This window comes from Centroberyx gerrardi, chromosome 2, assembly GCF_048128805.1.
Source record: "Centroberyx gerrardi isolate f3 chromosome 2, fCenGer3.hap1.cur.20231027, whole genome shotgun sequence".
Classification (NCBI taxonomy): Eukaryota; Metazoa; Chordata; class Actinopteri; order Beryciformes; family Berycidae; genus Centroberyx; species Centroberyx gerrardi.
This window is the reverse complement of record NC_135998.1, coordinates 11,874,459-11,894,035: the sequence shown is the minus strand read 5'-3', so window position 1 is coordinate 11,894,035 and position 19,577 is coordinate 11,874,459. Positions and strand designations below refer to the sequence as shown.

The window sequence follows — 19,577 nt, the reverse complement described above, 5'->3', positions numbered from 1 at the left end:
GTATTTGGAGCATGAGCAGTGATTTCTCTATCAGAGGAGTGTGTGTAGATCCATCCAGCTGCTCTCACCTGTCCTATATCACTGTTTCTACAGCCTAATCAGAACTATTTGCTAATCCATTCAGGGTGTCTCAGGCCCTTAATGAGGCATCCCACCCAATTAGCAGCTGTGTCAACAGAGATGTAGCACTCTGCCGGGCTAGCCTAGCTCCCTAATGGCACGGGCTAGATATGCTGTACGGTGTATTGGTTAACCAATAACTGTTGCTAACAAAACCACTGCTGTTAGGCCTTACATCACTGTGTTTCCTGGGATATTTCCCCTGGGCTTGAAGGTACCTCAAAATGTCACATTCTTCATCTTTTTAGGACATTACAAATTTCCATATCCAGGTCTGATACTGTTAATTGGTCTTCATTTTCTATTCCTTTTAATCTGCAGTGTAATTATGCTCAGGAAGACGACAATAGAAGATGACAATAGTATCGGATATCAACCATGATTGACAGCCATCGCGATGGAAGCTGGGCAGTGTGATAACAGATGATATCTAGCTTCCACTACTCCGCAGCTGTAGAAACAATTGTTACAGTGGGGCACTGTTGCTTTAAGACTATTGATCTATGGGAGTTTGGGGGCCATCTTTGTTTTGGTAGTGTGTTTTCTCTCTCTCTCTCTCTGTGGGGGCTGTAGGGCAGTGTGTTGAAGTGTGATGGTGTTGCCCGCGACATGCAGGTGTTTCCCATGTACAGTGCAAATGCAGTTAATATAAAAAGCAGTTGGCCGAATAAAGACCGCCATACTACGAGAACCGTTTGTCTGCAGTTCATCATTTCTCCCGTGAGTTTTGTGTACCGCAGGAAGACAGTCTAGTCTGTGGTTAGTTAAGCTAGCGGAAACGGATTCTGGCCCTGGACTACGGTCCGGAAGCAAGCCAGGACAAGTAACAATATGTGTACTGCGGCGTCCCACATCACAAAGAGCTTTGTGGCATTACATATAAAGCTATAAGCATATTTGCCTCTTTACTGTAGCCTATGTTGTAATACCTATAAAATATCAAATAAAGAATTTCTTTGATGACAATAGAATGCGGATCCTATTACATGCCGATGAAGACCAGACAATAAGCGTTGCATTACAGAGAGAGCGAGAACGGAGCCCCGCTGTGGGAAGCAGCAGGTCGGGCACCACAACCGGATCCTCAGCCTCAGCGGGAGCTCCGACAATTATATTTATATAGATTCTGAAGTGTACGTTTTACCAGATATATAAGCATTGTAGCTACAGTGAATGCACAAGCCAAAGGTTGTATTCACTGCAGTCCGCTGCTACTGCTCTCTCCCCTGTGCCGATGGGGGTGTGGGACGATAGTATAGTATATCATGATATTTTTTTATTACAATATCATGATATTACTTCAACTCATATCGCTCAGCCCTAATACCATGGCAGAAACCTCACAATGGAAATAATTCAAAATACTAAATGTATGGTGTTGGGTCCTGCAGTTCATAGCATAGCAGAGTATATAAAGAACAAAATATAAAGAACTATATTTTGATTTCTAAAAGCATTTTCCAGCTTATAATTTTCTATATTCATGGGCTATGTGTGTGTGTGGCTGTGTTCATAAAAGCCTGTGTTTATGGCAAGGCCTACGTAATATCTGTCGCTGGTTGGGGAACAACAGATTATTTTTTGGGAATTTTTGCCTTTATGTGACAGTTCAAAGTGGAGATAGACACGAAAGATTGGGAGAGAGAGGGGGATGACATGCGACAAAGGTCCTAAGTTGGATTCGAACCCAGGATGTTGCGTTTGACTATGATAAATGTACCATGGAAATTTTATACTGGCCCCTGCCTACCCAAGGGTTAGAGAAACCATCCTGAAAATAATAGGTCAGTTGAAGTGTTTTAAAAATATGATCAGGGCAGAACTTCTCCCCAGCAGCAATTACACCTGCAGTAGAATGGCAGTGTGCTTCAGAAACCTCAGCCCATTCCAAAGCACTTTATCTGTGAACACATGGTGATAGATCTTACATGCCACACAAAATTAAAGCAATTATGGGCTCGACTCCTTCAAAGCACAGCCTATTTTCTGGCCAAGGTTCCTTCGGGATATGATCTCTCGATACCAATGAACATGAATGGACTATGGATATTATAGGCAATTCAGCTCAGGTATCCGATGAGTCGTTTGAATAGAGATTTTTGAAATGCAGTTTGGGTTCAGGGGGAGAAGAGAGGCCAATGTTTGGATTGGATCTGTTGTTACGGGGACTCAATAGGAGCGTCATTTTATTATCCGACTTATCAACATCCAAATACATCTTTTTGTAAACTGCGGTTTAGTTTTGGAATGAAACAAAATATACTGACTGTAGATAATGCTTTCATATATTTGGCCCAATGGTGGCTCACATTGAGATTTGCATTTTTACCTCTAGCCAATTACATCTCTGGCTCCACAGATTCATTGGTTGTACAGTGATACAGTCTTGTGGGTTAACTTGAATTATATAAGCTAAAAAGAGTGACTTTCTTTTGAACTCTCAGTTTATCCATGCCGATCAACTTCTCCAGCATGGTTTATGCAAATAACTTATTTGCACCCTCTTCTTTACTTAGTTCAGCTTGTTAAATGTGAATGCATCATTTTAACAGCTCACTTATCAAGGGCATATCTCGCCTATTTTAGAAGGAGCTTCCAGTCTGTATGTCCCAGTTTGAGTGTGTTCCGGTTCTCATAGCTAAGCTTTAGTATTTGTTCTCTTGTTGCAGTCGCCAAGTGTTATTTAGGTTCACAAGAAAAAGCCATGGTCCCTCTCAGTCAAGTGAATTATGTGACCTAATTTTAACAGTCAATTTAAAATAAATAAAAAAAATACAATTCTTATTGGTTTGTTCAGTCTGCTTTGTGTCAAAATCAGTCACCTGGCTGAAAAGCAGTAAAAATCAAACACAGACCCAATTTAGTTTCCCAGGTTTTGTACGGACCAATTTGTCATCTTAAGAATCAAATCCATTAGCTTGTCGGAGTGCAGAGGCCCATTACAATACAGCTCAGGCTGCACCAACAAGCAGCTGCTTGGCTTTTCCATCAAGAAACCTGCCGTCTGTTTGTGATTTGTGCTGTTGGTAATGGGATGCAGATATTGCTGCCCTCAGTCAGTGCTATTATTTAGGCTTTTATAGTTAATGAAAAAGTTGGAAAGGGGACTAAAATAATTCAAAGGAGACAGCAGCAGAGTTTGTGTCTGCTGTGGCTTGTGCTGGTACTGTACAGACGTTTGCTATCAGTATCAGTTAAGTATTTTAAAGCTTCAGAATGTTAAACTCTTACAAAGGCAAATCCAATTTTTCTTCCAGGTTATCTTTTTTTCTCAAGAAAATATTTTGAATGTTGTATGATTTTACTGGAAAAAGTAAGTAAGGATTTAAGTAATATGCCTAAAAATGAAAAAAAAAAATTTAAATGTCCCATTCCTCTTTGTAGCTTTGAGAGAGCACTGTTCATGCTCTAAACTTTTGATGAAAATAACCAAGATCATCGAAATAAATGTTCATCCTTGCTGCATTTGTGTAAGATGATCTCATTTGCTAAGAGTTGATGAGCTGTTATGAGTGTAATTTTAATTCAACCAGAATCCGCATACTTACTTTACTTCTTCATGCTGGTTGAATTGATACCTTCCTGGAATCTACGCACCTACGTTTGAAGAGTGTTGGACTTTTAAGTGTGCGCAACAGCCTTGTGTATCTAATGAGTGTAGTTCTGCCTTGGTTTTGTTGAGTGGTTTCTCCTATTGATTCATGGTCCTGTCTCTTGCTGTTTTGTCTCTCTGCCACTTGATGTAAATCCTGCGCAGTGTAATCACTGCACTGCTGCACCTCCTCTCTGCTATAAATCACATATATTGTTTTGAGTCCTTGTATTTTTGTGTGTGTGTGATTGTGTACTTCTACATTTGTGTGTTTTTGTCTTAATCAAGCTGCCTGTGTTTTTTTGGAAGGAATAACGTGCTTGTCCCTGATGGATGTGATAACTCCAGCGCAGCGGTTTGGCAGCAATCTCTGTGGCTTTCTGAGATGATGGCCGTCTGAGTTGCAGCTTAATGAAAAGGAGCTCCGTCTCCAAGCCTCCTCCTCAGTTCTCTCCAAGAACACAGACAGAATACTGAGCCTTGCTCATAATTGGCTTTTATTCAACTCGGTCACTAAGCACAGAAATATAATTTGGGAAAAAAAATTTACTCCCTTCTAAATTTTATGATAAGGGGATGAGGATTTGTATTAAAACATAAAACCAGATTTGGGTGGGCCATTGAATTAACATTAGGTTATTACATCCAAATTAAAGTAAGGGAAAGGCATGAGAGAATCGCACTGTTCTAAACTAGAATAACACTCATAGAGATGCTGCACCCGCGCTGCTTGCATGTACAGTAATGTAATTTAAGGGCCATGAAGGAAGGTGTCACACATGGCAGTCATGTTTCACATGATTGGAAAGGGATTGATTGACTCCGATCTGTATGTTGTGATATACAATATCAGTGCAAGTCTGTGAAAGGTTTTGTAGTGTAAATGTTTCCTTAGTGGGTATAGTGAGCTCACGCCGCCTTGTTCCGTCCACAAACAAATGTGATTTCTCCGATCACGAATGTAAGCCCAAAATGATCGGATGACAATCGTAGTCGGAAATAACACAATATCCAGTTGTTTAGTCTGACCAGTCGACACATGCTTGGTGTTTACAAGCACTTGAGAGTCTGTCTCCATGGCTACAGACATTGCTCCCTCATTGGGAGTGTGAGATTTTATCAGAAGTTGACACACCAAAGCAACGGGTCAGTAGCCCACACAAAACACCAATGTATAAACATTGATATAACAATCACTACATTGGCCATCTACTGCACAGAATTATAATAAGCTAAAACAGAAATACTGGAAAGCGTAATTAGAACAACAACAAAACTGTTCACGCTTACGCATTGCTAAAACACTACGTGCAATGCATCATGGGACGTTGCCTCAAAACATGGCGGTGCCGGTCCAATAAGATCTTACTGCGACAAGTTCGATGGACTGTGACAACAGTTTTTGCCCGATTTGTAAAAAAAAAACAAAAACAGCGGATCAGAACAGCGCACCTTATGCGTCTTTGTGACACACAGACAGACAGGCAGGGGCGAACACATAATCATATAATTAGAATGATTAAATTGTGTCTAAAGTCTTAAACTTGACGCCAGTACTTTAAAGGTCTTTGAGAAATTAATAGCTTAATGCCATCTTAATACCAGCTGAATATAGAATATATGATTATTCTCTCCGACACTGATGGCATGCAGTGCCTAAGTAGAAGGTGGGATGTGCAGCTATTCTCCTCCTGTATCCCTGACTCATGTTTGATATGTGCTGCCAATCTTTAAACATCCCTTTTAACGTGAGGAATTAAAGCTTCCATTTTAGAGGTGTTATTTTTTGTTGTTGTTGTTGTTGTTTTTTTTTTTGGGGGGGGGGGGTTGTGCCCTGAGGCATGAATACTAGATTACTCCCAGAGCCAGAACAAGATTGCTGCAGACTTACATGAAGAAAATAGATGTGTATAACGATGGATCAAACATCCCAGGCTTTTTACTCAAGTTTTTTTTCCTCTGACAGCTTAGAAATTAGGCCACAGATGACCATGTTCGCACATCACATGCGTGTATCTCTCCTTCTCTCTCCCTCGCTCTCTACCTCTCTCTCTCACACACACACACACTTGCAAATTAGAACTTACCCATAGTTTTTTTTTATGTGGGTAATTGAGGTCAGAGTTCCTAATTATTATTGGAATATTAAACTTTTCCCAGCCAATTAAGATCAGCCAAGGCACACAATGCAGGAACCAGGATTTGCAAATGGGGACAGAGACAGAAGCAGATCTGTTTGGATGATATGTTCAGGCAGGGTTTCACACAAGGCAACACCAATCCTTGGTTATCGGCAAAGACAGCTAAAGCGTGTGACAAAAATGTCTGTTGAAGCACATCAAGCTTGTTTATTTTGAAAAATAGAGAAATTAATAAGAAAAACAAAGGTCGCAGTCTGATCTGTCATCTTACAATCAAGGCGGATCTGTTTGAATGGAGCCCAGCTCACTGAAGTATCTCCGTGGAGACAGAGCTGTGCTCACGCATTCTGCTAGACTTACAAATGCATTTAGCTAGAGGGGTCGACTTCACAGTATTTCTTATTTTACATGGAAACAGACCGGGTTGGCAACATTTTCCACATTTGAATGGGTTAGTAGTTTTGCATATAATCTTTCAGTGCATTTAGTCCTTTGCATAGAGTCTTGTGTATATGTGTGTGTTTGTGCGTGTTGAATTGATAAACAGGTTAATTAGGCTATTTTAATGTAGTTTTATTTCTGACTTGTAATCTAACAAGATGGAACCTAAGACAGTAATGTTCCTCCTCTGAAGGGAAAGGAGGCAATTAAGGGCAAGACCTTGCTACTTTCTCTTTTACACACTCACACACTCTCACACACACACACACACACCCGTAGGGATGACACCCATTTGTTCTTGTGCTGGTTGTTGGTTGCTGCTTCTTCTTCATCTTTATCTTCTTCTGCTTCTTCTTCTTCTTCTGCTTCTACTTCTGAAGTTGACGTTGGTACGAGATGGTACTTGATAGAGACATGAAATTTAGCAGTGATGTATAATTGTGTGCAAAAATGACCCCAGTCGGCCTGATGGGGACGCTATGATTAAAAATGAATTTAAAATTTTAGGGACAACATTTTGTTTTTGTGGTTGCTTCTTTTGATGCTTCTGATTCTTCTGGTGTTTCTCTCTTCTGCTGTTTTTCCTTTGCTGCTTTTGCTTCTGCTGCCACCATTTCTTAAATTGTCGTAAGATTGTACATTATAGGGACTTGAAATTAGGCACAAGGATAGATAATGTTGTGCAAATTCTTCCCAATGAGTATGATGCCAGTCCGCCTGATGGGGCATTAAAGTTAAAGGCCAAATTTTCTGGATTCAGAGTATATTCTGGATATACTCTGATACTCTGGAAAATAGAAACATCACATTTACCATCAGCTGTTGACCTGGCTTCCATGCTCTCTGCCCTCTAAATGTCACATCTCAGTAACTCCGTTACTATAGAAACTCCCAACTGTGGAGTCGAATCAAACTTTCCACTGCGGTCATGAGTGGCATTGCACAGTGTGTCTGGCACACACCTATACAAACACATGCATGCAGTTAAGAGCATAGAAACATAAATGTCACTTTTTGTTTTCACAATGCACCGGCTGGATAGGAGTCAGATATCAACTGGATAGCCAGCATTTGTGGGAAGCAATGTTTCTAGTGAGAGGAAACTTCAGGAAGAGGATTTAATTTTAGCCAATTAACAAACAGCTTTCAGGTAAATAAAATCAAGCTGGTGAGAACAGAACAACAGCAGAGGAACTGACATGCTCATTCCAGAGGTTATTCAAATGGAGTCTTCACATCAAAGCAGTTGAGTCAATGCAGTGTGTCTTCCCTGTGTTTTTCAGACTTTTGGATTAATTTAATTCAATTTACATTCATTTCTAATCGAGATTACAGGTGTGCTGGTTTTTTCTTTCTTTTTTTTGTGTATGCCTGATCGAATCCCTGCATATTCCTTTATAAAGTGAGCTTCCCCCCACTTCTTCTTCTCCTCCGGGCTTTGATTTAAGAGTTTTTGTTAGAGTTACTGTTCTCCAGGGTCTTAGTAAAGTGCTTTGAATGTTGAAAGCACTGTTCAATTACAGTTGAACAGTAGGAAATTGCCTTTGAAGCATCTTCAAACGTGGTAAAATGTACCTCATGAGGTTTGCTTTTTTCTCCTGTGGCACTGGCTGCATCATGACTTTTCCCTTCTCATCCCATCAGCAGTGTATATTTGGGATGGGGGCTAAGAGTACTTGGTCCACAGGTATCTGTATACTACAGAGGGTTTCTGGTTATCTGGCCTTGGCAGACACAGGATTTTCAGTGCTAAGTAAGCCACTTATGTGGGCTGTGTGAAGATACTTTGTTGATGTTTGATGATAGAGCTTTTGCTTACCTTTTACTGGCTGTGCAGTTTGCTGGGTGACCAAGCAGTCTGTAATGCACTGTGTCTGTAGTAATCATAATGAAATTGCTGATGAGATTAGGAACATTTTATAAGTCTCCATTCGACCTGTCTTCCCTGCCCAGTGTGAGCATGGACACACAAAATACTTCTTATTGCTTGAAGGGCTAGTTGGCTACTCTGACCTTTGCCATCCATTTCATCATATATACTGTATGTCTTACAGCAAGTCAAAATGGTATAAATTTGCAATACTAAATACTCTGCCCTACAGAAACAAACAGCAGTAAGTACTTTTAAAGGTCAATGTCATGACAAGAGTTTAGGTTTCATGTCAACCATGAACCATGTCCCATGGTTATACGTATTGGTGTAACCAGTTATCCTTCATGTAGAGAGTAGATGTCAGGGTACTACTATAGAATAGAATATAGCAGTGCATGAGCAGTATATTTAAGCTGCCATGTAACTGTGACCAGAAGTACCAAGTTTGGTTGTTACTTCTTTGTCAATAAGCTAATTTGGGTATACAACCTCAAGCAAACACTCTAAGTCTTGAAACAGTTTTTAATGTGGGCAATTCTCTTGAATGTCATCACTGCATTGATGTTAGGATCCTTGTAGTCATGCATTACAGACGTATCTCCACATTTCATTTTACCCAGTTTTAATGTGCAGAAGAAAGCAATTGCTCTTGTTGCATCTCATTCAATCTGACAGAGCCTCCAGCTGTGAAAACAAAAGAGATTTTTTTTATGATCTGCACTCCTAGCATGTGTTTGTAATAGTCTTTGCTAGGCAGTAACCTTACACTTTCTAGCAGTCAGTGATAGTGATGTGTAGGGCTGCAACTAACGATTCTTTTCTTTATTGATTAATCTATGGATTATGTTTTTGATTAATTGATTAATCATTCAGTCTATAAAATGTCAAAAACAATTGACAAATGCTCATCACAAGTTACCAGATCCCAAAATGATGTCTTAAAATTGCTCACTCAGTCTGACCAGCAGCCAAAAGTACTGAAGTATTAATTTTATAATGTTATGAAATGAGAAAAGCAAGAACATTTTAGCATTTCTGAGGCTGTAACCAACAAATGTTTATTTTTATTTGATAAATAAGCCATAGTTTTCGAGGTAAATATATTAAAATCACTCAATAATTATGACAAGTATGACACCACCACAGACATGATGCATCCTAATAGCCTACATCCCTGCACCATGCTTGTTGTGCATTTGTGCATAAGACCTGCAATGGTAAATTATCCCATGATTCCACTTTGACAAGGTTCCTCGTACACAGCAGAATGCACTTTTTTCTGACAAGGGGAGGAAACCTTAGATGGAATAAAAACATGATGTCACAGGCAACAATGAGCCAACATGAAGAAATGGCTCTGGCAGGATCAATTAAAGGACTGAAGCAGATCAGATCAGGGGGGGGGGGGGGGTGGATACAGAGAATGAGATGCTTGGTACCATATGGACCAACAACATCAAAGGAAAATGCTTGCGTCTCTTTATGAAATTAAACAGGGACACTCATCGCAGCTCCAAATGGCTCAAATGGATTTTCATCCTCCAAGATGGAAATAGCAGTAAAATGCAGTAGGAGCATCCTTACCCCTAGGACCTAATTGAGTCTCCTGTCGGGTGTAGAGAAGTGGACCTAAACCCTTGAGATTTTAATGGAACCTAATGAAAGTAGCATCTGAGTACCAGAGGTGCAGAGCCCAAGGAATTCCAATTCCAAGAGAAATATGTCAATTTCAGCCCATATGCATTCTGAATACAGAAGGAAGAATATATTCTAGTGTAATAGCACATTGATTTGTTAAACTTCTTAAAAAATAATGATTTAATACTTTAATGATAATGATGTGAACATGATTTTTTTTTATCAAATTCAATCCGCCCAACAACAGAACAGATCTCCATGTTGTATTTCTGGACTTGGAAAATGTATTTTGCTTTGTGCCACCCAACCTTCTATAAGGAGCATTCAATTTCTTCAGAGTACCAAACATCACAAATCTGTTTGAATCCTATTTCATGTGGACGGCGCTGGTTTACGGCAAATGCTTAATACGTCAATTTGCATAAATGAGGGAGGAATTGCATAGATACATTTACTTTGATGATTCTAATCATCAAAGTATCATCAAAACAACGATTTTTCGGGGACATCCCTAATAAGTTTTATTCTCTATCAGCGGTTATGAGGTCTCCTAAGTCTGTACTACACCTGTGGATGATGTGTGCCTATCTGTTGTTGAGGTGCAAGAGTTATTGGAACAACAGAAAGCCTCTTGAAGAACTGATTGAACAACAAAAAAGGTTTTACAAAAACTTATCCTGGGTTCAACCAACAAAATGGTTGATGTCTGCTGTATTCTCAGTCTGAGGCAAATAAACTCAAAGCTAAATGCCAAAATGTACAAAATAAATAAATAAATAAATAAAAGTAAAAATATAGCCCGCAAGGTTTCCTTGGACAGTTGCTTCTATGATTTTGATTACTTGGGAAAACAGTCACTTAAGAACAGTATTTTAAGTGATGCAATCCCATCCTTGATATTAAAACTGAGACATGGCATGAAACTGATTATAAGACTAAGTAATTGCTTGCAGACCCCCTTAGCATGGACACCAAATTATTGGAGGCAGAGCCAGTTCATTGTTCTCAGCGAGTGCAATGTGGTAGTGAGTGGTACTGAAATGATTACCAGTAAAAAGACATAAAAAGAGAAGAAAAAGAGAACAAAACCAAGAGACACTTGAGCTGCCTGATGTCCGACCATAATCACCATGATATATTAAACATAACAGTTATGCTAATGAGGTCATTAATTAAGCTAGTTAATGCATTATCTATTATCACATCTATGTCAACATAGGTGTCTTCACACAGTTTTCTTCATTAATATGCAAATCAATGCAGCAAGGTGTTCCAAAATCTAATCCACTCATCTGCACTATAGGGGGAACCTGTGGTGTAAGTTTAAAGCTTCTACCATGTATTGTTCTTGAGTTATTGTGTCCACAAGACACCACCATGATGACATAATGTCCCACATACTGTGTACCGTGGTGGCAGGACAAAACAAAAGCAACTTATTTCTTTATAAATGAATAATTCTCATAAAAAATGCAGCAGAAAAGGGAAGAACTGATACCCTTGCTTAATGAAGCATGCAGACGGGGAAATTTCGCCTACTGTATCTCAAGTATGACTAATTGATTGTGCAGCACTCGCGCTCACACAGCATCTGAATGATAATCTGCCGTCTCCCTTTCTTTTCTCTTTTTCCATTCTCTTCTCCTCTCTCACACAGACTCAATTTCTCTCACTAACAATCCTGAACCAAAACCCATGTTTCTTTGTAGGTGAAGCTCATACCTTTTTGTTTTTTACATATCACAATACTGAAGAAGATAATCTCCTCACTGAAATATAGGACTATCTGTGATGATGGAAGGACACTTCATTCAAATTATCTGGTCTTCAATTGTAAAACACCATTATGTAAAATTGCATTTGCTCTCTATTAGTATTTTTTCAGGCCTTTTGTCAATATCATTTCTCCTCTGCTCTGTCTCACTCATTCTCTGTGGTGCTGTCTGTTCATCTGTCTCACTCCTCCCTGCTGTTCTGTTCATCTGTCTCACTCCTCCCTGCTGTTCTCTGTTCATCTGTCTCACTCATTCTCTCTGCTGTTGCCCTTTGTTCATCTGTCTCACTGCCTCTGCTTTTTTTGTGTTTCTGCTACTCTCAACCTGTGATCAAAAAAATACTATATTGATATATAGGCTACACATTTTGGCTAAACCCATCTTTGAAGGTAAAAGAAGTTAGTTGATATTACATATATATGCTAAAGATTTATCAGATGATGGAGAGGAAAAACCTGTAGCTAGACTTAGCCAGCTAGTGCTAGTTCGTGCATCAGAAAACTAATGATTAAGTTGGTAAACCAACAATTAGCCTTGATTAAGCCTAATGTGCTCACTTACCCTGGTCAATAATGGATGTTTGCCTCTTCTGTCTGCACACAAAGTTTGATGGTGTTACGTGAATCCGTTTGTACGTTATATGCCTTTTTGTGGTAAGCCACGCCTACCACCACATCCCCCTTTGGCCAATTGGTATGAAAAGTTAATCAGTTCTTTTCTGCCCCGTGACCAATCTTTCCACAAAGTTTCATGCAAATCCTCGGATAACTTTTTGAGATATCCTGCTCACAGACAGAGAGACGGAATGGGGCGAAAACATAACTCCTGTCCAACTCCATAGATAGAGGTAAAAAAGAAGGACCTTGCTCTTTTCCAATGTTCCCTAGTGTCACTCTGTTATTAAGCTGTATGCAGGGCATCAGATTTAAGCATTCCTATTTATTTATAATTGTCTGTTTTGTTTTTTTATCATTACATTCCATTAGTGTGCCGTTGCGGTAGTTGAGCCTTAAATCTCATCATATCGGCTCATCTTCAAGGAGGCAAAGTCCTCTGCTTGTGCTAATGGTCTCCTAACCTTTCCTATTCCTCCCAGCACCTCCACATGCCTCCCTAATAGAACTGTAAAATATTGAAGAACCTCCATTAGGCTACAGCCAAACTTTTTCTCCTCCACAGATAGTTGGCTCTCCCACTGTTCTTCCATTCTTTCTCTGTACTGCAATTTTGCAACACAGTGTCTGTCTCTCTTTCTCTCTTTGTCTGTTTCTCTATATCTTAGAAAAGGAAATCCCACCAAAGGTAATCTTAGAGTGAGTGGAACCTTGGAGGTCAGTTATAATAGCAGTTAAATACAGCAGTTATAGTTAAATCTGAAGCTGTAGGAGTGATTCATCTTAACCCGTCAGATCCATCAACCAGTAATCAAGGATATTACACAATAAAGAGGCAGTCACATCATGCGCACATTTATGTTTCTGTGCCCAGTTGTCTGTGTTTTATGAAAAGGCTTTCCTATCATCTGATCTGCCAATCAAATCTCTGCAGGTGTGTGTGCGAGAGTGTGCATGTTTTTGCTAGCTAAACAAACAGACTGACAGGCAGAAAGACAAGGAACCAGCTCTTTTTGATGTTTCTTTAAAAAAAAAAAAAAATCTGAAAACTAGCTTTGTACATTTGTTGCACTTCTAACTCACCGCTAAAGCACCCTATGAAATGGAGTCAAGTAGTTTCTCCCTGGAATCTAGAAGGTTGCTGATTCTAGAAATATGGTTCTAGTCAAAATCCTATTGGTTGACTCATTGACAATGTATTTGTGAGAAATTGATTCAAGTATGTTTACTTGTTCTTCTAATTTACTTGAAATGTTGTTGCCTTTACACTGAATCCTATTGGTTTACTCATTGATAATGTAGACAGGACCTAGGAAATGGATTGAAACGGGTTTACATGCAAGAAATCCAGTTTGGCTCAATGCTAATGCTAATCCTATTGGAGTATATTAGAGTACATTGGTTTCCATTGATGATCTGTAAATTGGTGTTGGGTCTCTATTACTCTCATTCCCTTGTTCTTTACTAACCCCAGGTACTTTGCTTTGGAAATAACTCTCACTTTCTTGCTTCTCTGTCCCTCCATACAGAGTGAGACAGAGGATGATGATGGGAAGCTTGAATCAGACAAGGCAGACGATGAGCCCAAGCTGACTAAAGGTAGGAGACACACACACACACACACATACGCATAGAACACAGTGCTACTTTCTCTCTCTCTATCTTTTATAACGGAAGCATTTGTATTACTGTTGTCTTGTGTTGGTGGGTTGTTAATTGATCACACATTTGTTCGTTTAGTAAATGAGATGCAAACCCCTTGGGTAAATCTGTGTGTATGTGTGAGTGTGCATGCGCATCAAGTGTGTGTGTAACGTGTTGGTGTTTACGCACAGCTGTTTGTGAGTCTGCGTTAGTATTCATGCTGGCAATTTCATTTGGTGATATCAGGCAGCAAATGGCTATACAGTGATGAAGGAGGCTGCAGGATATAAAGCTGTCTGGACCCACAAACACATGCACACATACACAAACTAATGCATTTGCTCACACGCTGTTGATGAAGGAGGTGGCAGGTTATGAAGCAGGCAAGGCTAAACTGCTCTCCGCAGCAAGGTTAAAGGCCCCATTTTAAGGTGAACGCCTTAGGGAAGGAGACACACCGGTTCCCTTTCATTTTCACTAGAGCAAATACGTTTAATTACCATTAATGCCTTATAATAAAAAAGAAAAATGACACGCTGATGCTTAATCTCTAAACTGCTCCTCTGTGGCCAACATTATAAGGCTGGGTGAGATTAAGGATCTTACTGTATATGAAGGTTAACGCCTTTCGGTAAAAGGAAACACACAAGAACAAACACCTTTCGTGAGCTTACCTTGCTTGTTTCTGCCTCTCTTTCTCTCTTCCACCCTTGCACTCTCTGTTCTTCTGTCTGTCTTTCTGCCTGCATGCCTCTCTGTCAGTCTCTCCTTCCACCTTGCACTCGCGCTGTCTGTCCTTCTGTCTGTCTGGTTGTCTCTCTTTCTACCTTGTACTGTGTTTCTTGTCCTGCCTGTTTGCTTGCCCGTCTGTCTTTCTGTCTGTATTTCTGCCTGTTTCGTGTCTCTCTGCCTTGTTTGTCTCTTTCTCTCTATCTTGTGTTCTGTTCCCTCTTCTGTCCATTCCTCTCTGCTTCTCCATCTCTCTGCTTTCTCTCCCTGTATTTCCCTCTCTCTTCTTCCTTCCTGGGCTGTCTTTTTCTCCCTCCTTTTTTTCCCTATTTTCCTCACCTTTTCCCACCCTTCTCATTATCAAAGACAAATGCTCTGATTGGTTCAACCAGTCAATACTATTTTTTTTTCCTCTGAGCTTGGCTAACCAGACCAGGCCCAAGATGTAGATGTGTCTGCTTGTCATTAACATGCAAATGTCTGACATCCTTTTTGTCTCTCTCTTTCTCTCTCTCTCTCTCTGTCATTATAGCCTCTTTTGCCCCCATCTGTTTTGCCATCAAGGCAAAAGAAAATGACATGTTGCCGCTGGAGAAGAACAGAGTTCGATTGGACGATGACTCAGACGAGGACAAGGTCTAGTTCAGCTACATCCCCTTCATTAGTCTTTTTTTAAAATTTTCATTATTTATTTGTCCTTCATGGTTAAATTTCCCATATTGTCATTTGTGATAGCAGTTTATATGATACATTGGACTTTGATGTGCTAGAGTGCATTTAAAGGGGGTAGAAAAATATTTCATCTGAAATTGTTTTGTACTCACTGGTGGTTGGAAGCATTTTGCGGTTTTGGTTCCTGTCCATCCTCATTTTGGCCCAGGTTTTCAGTTTCTAGTGCAGGATGCACACAAAAACTATTCTTATTTGGATGTGTTATTATGATATAAGCACAATCTCCAAATAATGTTGTGCTTTTTGGGGAAAATTGCAATAAATATGTTTTTGGTGGTAGGTTTCTTGTTGTGGCGGCCTTCCATGGTTGAATGAAGCTAGAAGGACATTTAAAGAGAATTAGAAATTGGGAGATTACAACCCAATATCTCAAACTACTCCCACACACACACACACACACACCTCCACCCCCCACCCATGCGTACCTTAGCACACAAGTTAACCAAACTGTAGAGTTCAAATGCCTTTGAACTAATTCAGAATGCACACAGATATAGGGTAGAAATAGTTTCTTTAGTGGCATAGATGTAAACTGTAAAGTGTCTTTAGTACCTTGAAATGTTTTATACATTAAATTAACATTCATGTTTTCATTAAGCTGCTGGAGGAGGAGGGGCTGGAAGCTGTGATGGGCGGGGCTGAGATGATTGACAAGGAGCCTGCTCCAGTCCCTGCACAAGAAGAGAAGAGACCCTCTCTCACCCTGGAGGAGTTGGAGGCAAAACAAGGTAATGTCATCAACACCACTGTAATAAAGTAAAAAACAAACAAAGATAACTTAATATTCCTTTGATTTGTTGAACTTCTGCTACTTCTCCATATTTTATATTGAAAAATATTGCTCCGGGTGCTTGAGATTAGGTAGCGCTAAGTGACAGAAAAAAAAAAAAAAAACTTAATTATGTAGATTCCTTTGTTGTTTTTCACTGTGAAGAAGGACCAGGACAAAACAACAGTCATAAATAAACACTGGCGAAGGAAAGCACTTAAAGAAAGGCATCATTGTGTTTGATAGACCCTACTAGAGTAGTGTAATATTTGATTACCTCCAAGTTAAAAATGTCATGTTTCACCCTGAATAAATGACTTGTCTGTCTTGATCTGACTGGGTGTGTTCTGACGCCTGTTTCTCTGTTTCTGTCTTTCTGTATCTTTGTGTGTTCAGACTCTTTTTCTGTCTCATTCTGTTTATGTGGTTAGACTCCTGTCTGTCTGGTGGTTTGTCTGCCTCTGTCCCTCTGTTTGTCTGTGTGGTCAGACTGCTGTCTGCGTGGTTGACGGCATATTAATAAACCCCAGAGTCTGATGAGGGTTACGACAGCTCCTATTTCTGCGCCTCTGTCCTCACAGTCCCCTGTTTTTTTCTCTCTCCCCTGCCATCTCCACGGCTACTTAATGTGGATGTGCTATAATTAGATCCTTTGTCTCGGCATCAGCAAATAAGTACAAGCGCTTACAGGACATCTCTCTGTCACGCCCACTGGCACAGGACTAAATCCATTGAGTATGATTTGTAAATCATTTCAGGAGGGTGGACCTTCCAGGAAGAGACAGAATAGTGTAGTACAGTAAACTGCAGTCATATATCTCTCACAGAGGCATAATAGAGATGTATGCTCTCTCTCTCTCACTCTCTCTCTCTCTCTCTCTCTCTCTCTCTCTCTCTCTCTCTCTCTCTCTCTCTCTCTCTCTCTCTCTCTCTCTCTCTCTCGGGTATGGTTATAGAACAGTAAAAGCACTGGTGGCTCTTCAGTCATTCATATCCTTTAGCAATGCATGACAGACTATTATGCACAAAGAAAAAAGGAGATATACACTGAGGAATGCGTATCCATACACATACCCAACACATTCCTTTTCTCTCAAGAGGCACACACACAAAGACCAGGAGTGTGATGCCGAAGATGGACAGACAGACACTTAAACCAAACATGCTAGCTTTCTATATTAAAGGTGCAATAAGTTCCATATCACAAAATGACCATAATACAGTATATCTGCATGGGTTGGACAAGGCTATTGATCAATACCAATGGCTCAATGATTACTTCGCCAGGTGCTGAGAAAAGCCTCTATAAAATGCCTCGTTCTCAAGCCAAAAAAACAAATGATAGAGACCTGCCGATGTTGTTGCAATTCCTTGGCAGCCAGTAGAGGTAGATTAAAGTCATAGATTACTTAATGACCCTTTAAAGGACTATACTGACTTTAAGGACTATACTGACTATTAAGACTTTGGCCAATTGGTCACCTTACCCAGTATGTGATGAGAGGATTGGCACCAAAATCATCTCTGTGAGTCTTGTAGATAGCTCTGTCCAGTGTGCATGCTAACACTTTAGCACACAGTACGTTTAGTAATAGTAGGTGACTAGCGTTATCCTAAAAGTGAGGAAATGAGAACTTGTAGCAGCTGTAAGGCTAGATGGTTAGTTAATAGTAACAACACCTGTCTAAACCTGCCAGGCTTGTTTAGGGGATTGGTGAAATAAACAAAGAATGCACTCTTTGGAACTACTGTCAGTGCCAGAAGATCTCCCACTCCTCCCACTTCGAGGTGATCAAAGTCAGCCTTTTTCTGCTGTGATGATTTGTAATGGACTTCACTAATAATGAAGACTGACATTTTGTGGTTGGAAGTTATGAATCTACAGGCCATAGAATAACAACAACAACAAAAACAATACTGCTTTTGGATTACTAAAAGGTCTATCTTCATACTTTGGATAATGCTAGTCACCCACGATTACTTGGCATACTTGATGCTAAAGTGTTACCATGTGCACTGGACCAAGCTCTCTACCGGAGACACAGAGATGATTTTGGTGCTAATCATGTTGTCAGTTATTGGGTAAGGTGACCAATTGGCCAAACTCCCAAAAAGTCAGTGTAGTCCTTGAAGGGGGGCTGACTGCTGGGTGTCTTGACCTCCAGAAGAACAGAGCAAAAGTGTAATGATCTCCCCGAGAGCAAAAAGACAGCTGGGAAAAGATAGACAGGCAGACACTTAAGACAAATGTGCTACTTTTCAGTATCAAAGGGGCTGACAGGTCCCGTTTAGGTTCAGTGGAACAGACCAGGAGTGTAATGGTCTCTCTCAGAGCTGACAGACGGCTTGAGAAAGAGGCTGGAAAGGCCTAATGAATAGCTGAATGAATTGGCTTTGCTGTATGGCAGAGTGGCTGTCAGTCAGCAGGCCTAACTTGATTAGATAGTAGAGGAATCAATGGCAGACAGCAGAAAGCTAATCTGTATTGATGGGCTGGAAAACAACCACACACACCAAATGCGTTTCCCCAGAGAGATGTACATGAATCTTACAGCCTACATACATTTCCCAATGGATGTGCATGTATCATAGAGGTGGTAGTAAATTTGGTAGTAATTGCCAGTATCCCTTAAATGTGTTTTGTTTTATATGCTGAAATCAATTAAATATAGTGATAGTCTAGTGATAGACAATGTAGCGACTTCATATAGAGATAAAGTACTGGTCTTTTATTTAAGCATAGTCCCTAACCCTAACCCTTCCTTTGGTCCCATTCCCTCACCTAATACTGTGTTTTTCATCTTAAGTATAATCTTTTTCCCATGGTGCTATTGCTACAGTGCTGTGGGGCATCAAGAGGCAAATATTCAATTTCTCAGCAAAAATATTGATTTTCATGGCGCTATTGCTAATGTCACAGAGAGACAGTCAGTAAGGAGTGAGACGTGTTACTCCTCTATACCTGTGCACAATCAATCTTCATCACAGTGTACACTTCACTTGAGAAAACCATCTTCTACAGATTGTTCGTTCTTTGTTGAGATGTGTATAATTTATAAAAGGAAGTAAAACTTCTACTATTGTGAATATTTAACTAGCCATCTTTTTCCCTTAGCTGCAAATTTTCACACAACTCTCACAATCCTCTTCTCATATTCAGAAAGAACTACATCATCGCCACAAATACAGTAGGCTCTCACTGCCATGCCCCCGTTTTTGGGGAAATCAAATGTTGTTTACTGCCTAGGCACTATTTCACGATGCTGCTTGCCCGTCTAACTACAACTTATGAGCTTTTTGCATAAACATATTGGTAAATAAATTGTGGGCTTCCAGAGATTTAAATTTGTTTTCATGTTGCTTGCTGTATAAATTCCTCTAATGAAAATGAAAGCAATATTATCATTTACTATGGCAAGACATATCACATTAGTCTATAGATACACTAGCCTGAACGCATGAATGACAGCAACATCTTGAGGCCACTGGGGCTTCAGATACTGGTTGCA

The 19,577-nt window shown here is 40.0% G+C and overlaps 1 protein-coding gene across 3 annotated transcripts in view; it reads left to right on the top strand.

The window, feature by feature from the left end:
- The window catches only part of sfswap (splicing factor SWAP), a 115,787-nt gene that overhangs the window by 35,160 nt on the left and 61,050 nt on the right, over positions 1-19,577 (top strand). For all 3 annotated transcript variants that reach the window (XM_071914674.2, XM_071914677.2, XM_071914676.2), the window contains 3 exons: positions 13,724-13,793; positions 15,100-15,203; positions 15,898-16,027. In XM_071914674.2, the coding sequence (XP_071770775.1) occupies positions 13,724-13,793; positions 15,100-15,203; positions 15,898-16,027 (304 nt within the window). The remainder of the gene's footprint in view (positions 1-13,723; positions 13,794-15,099; positions 15,204-15,897; positions 16,028-19,577) is intronic.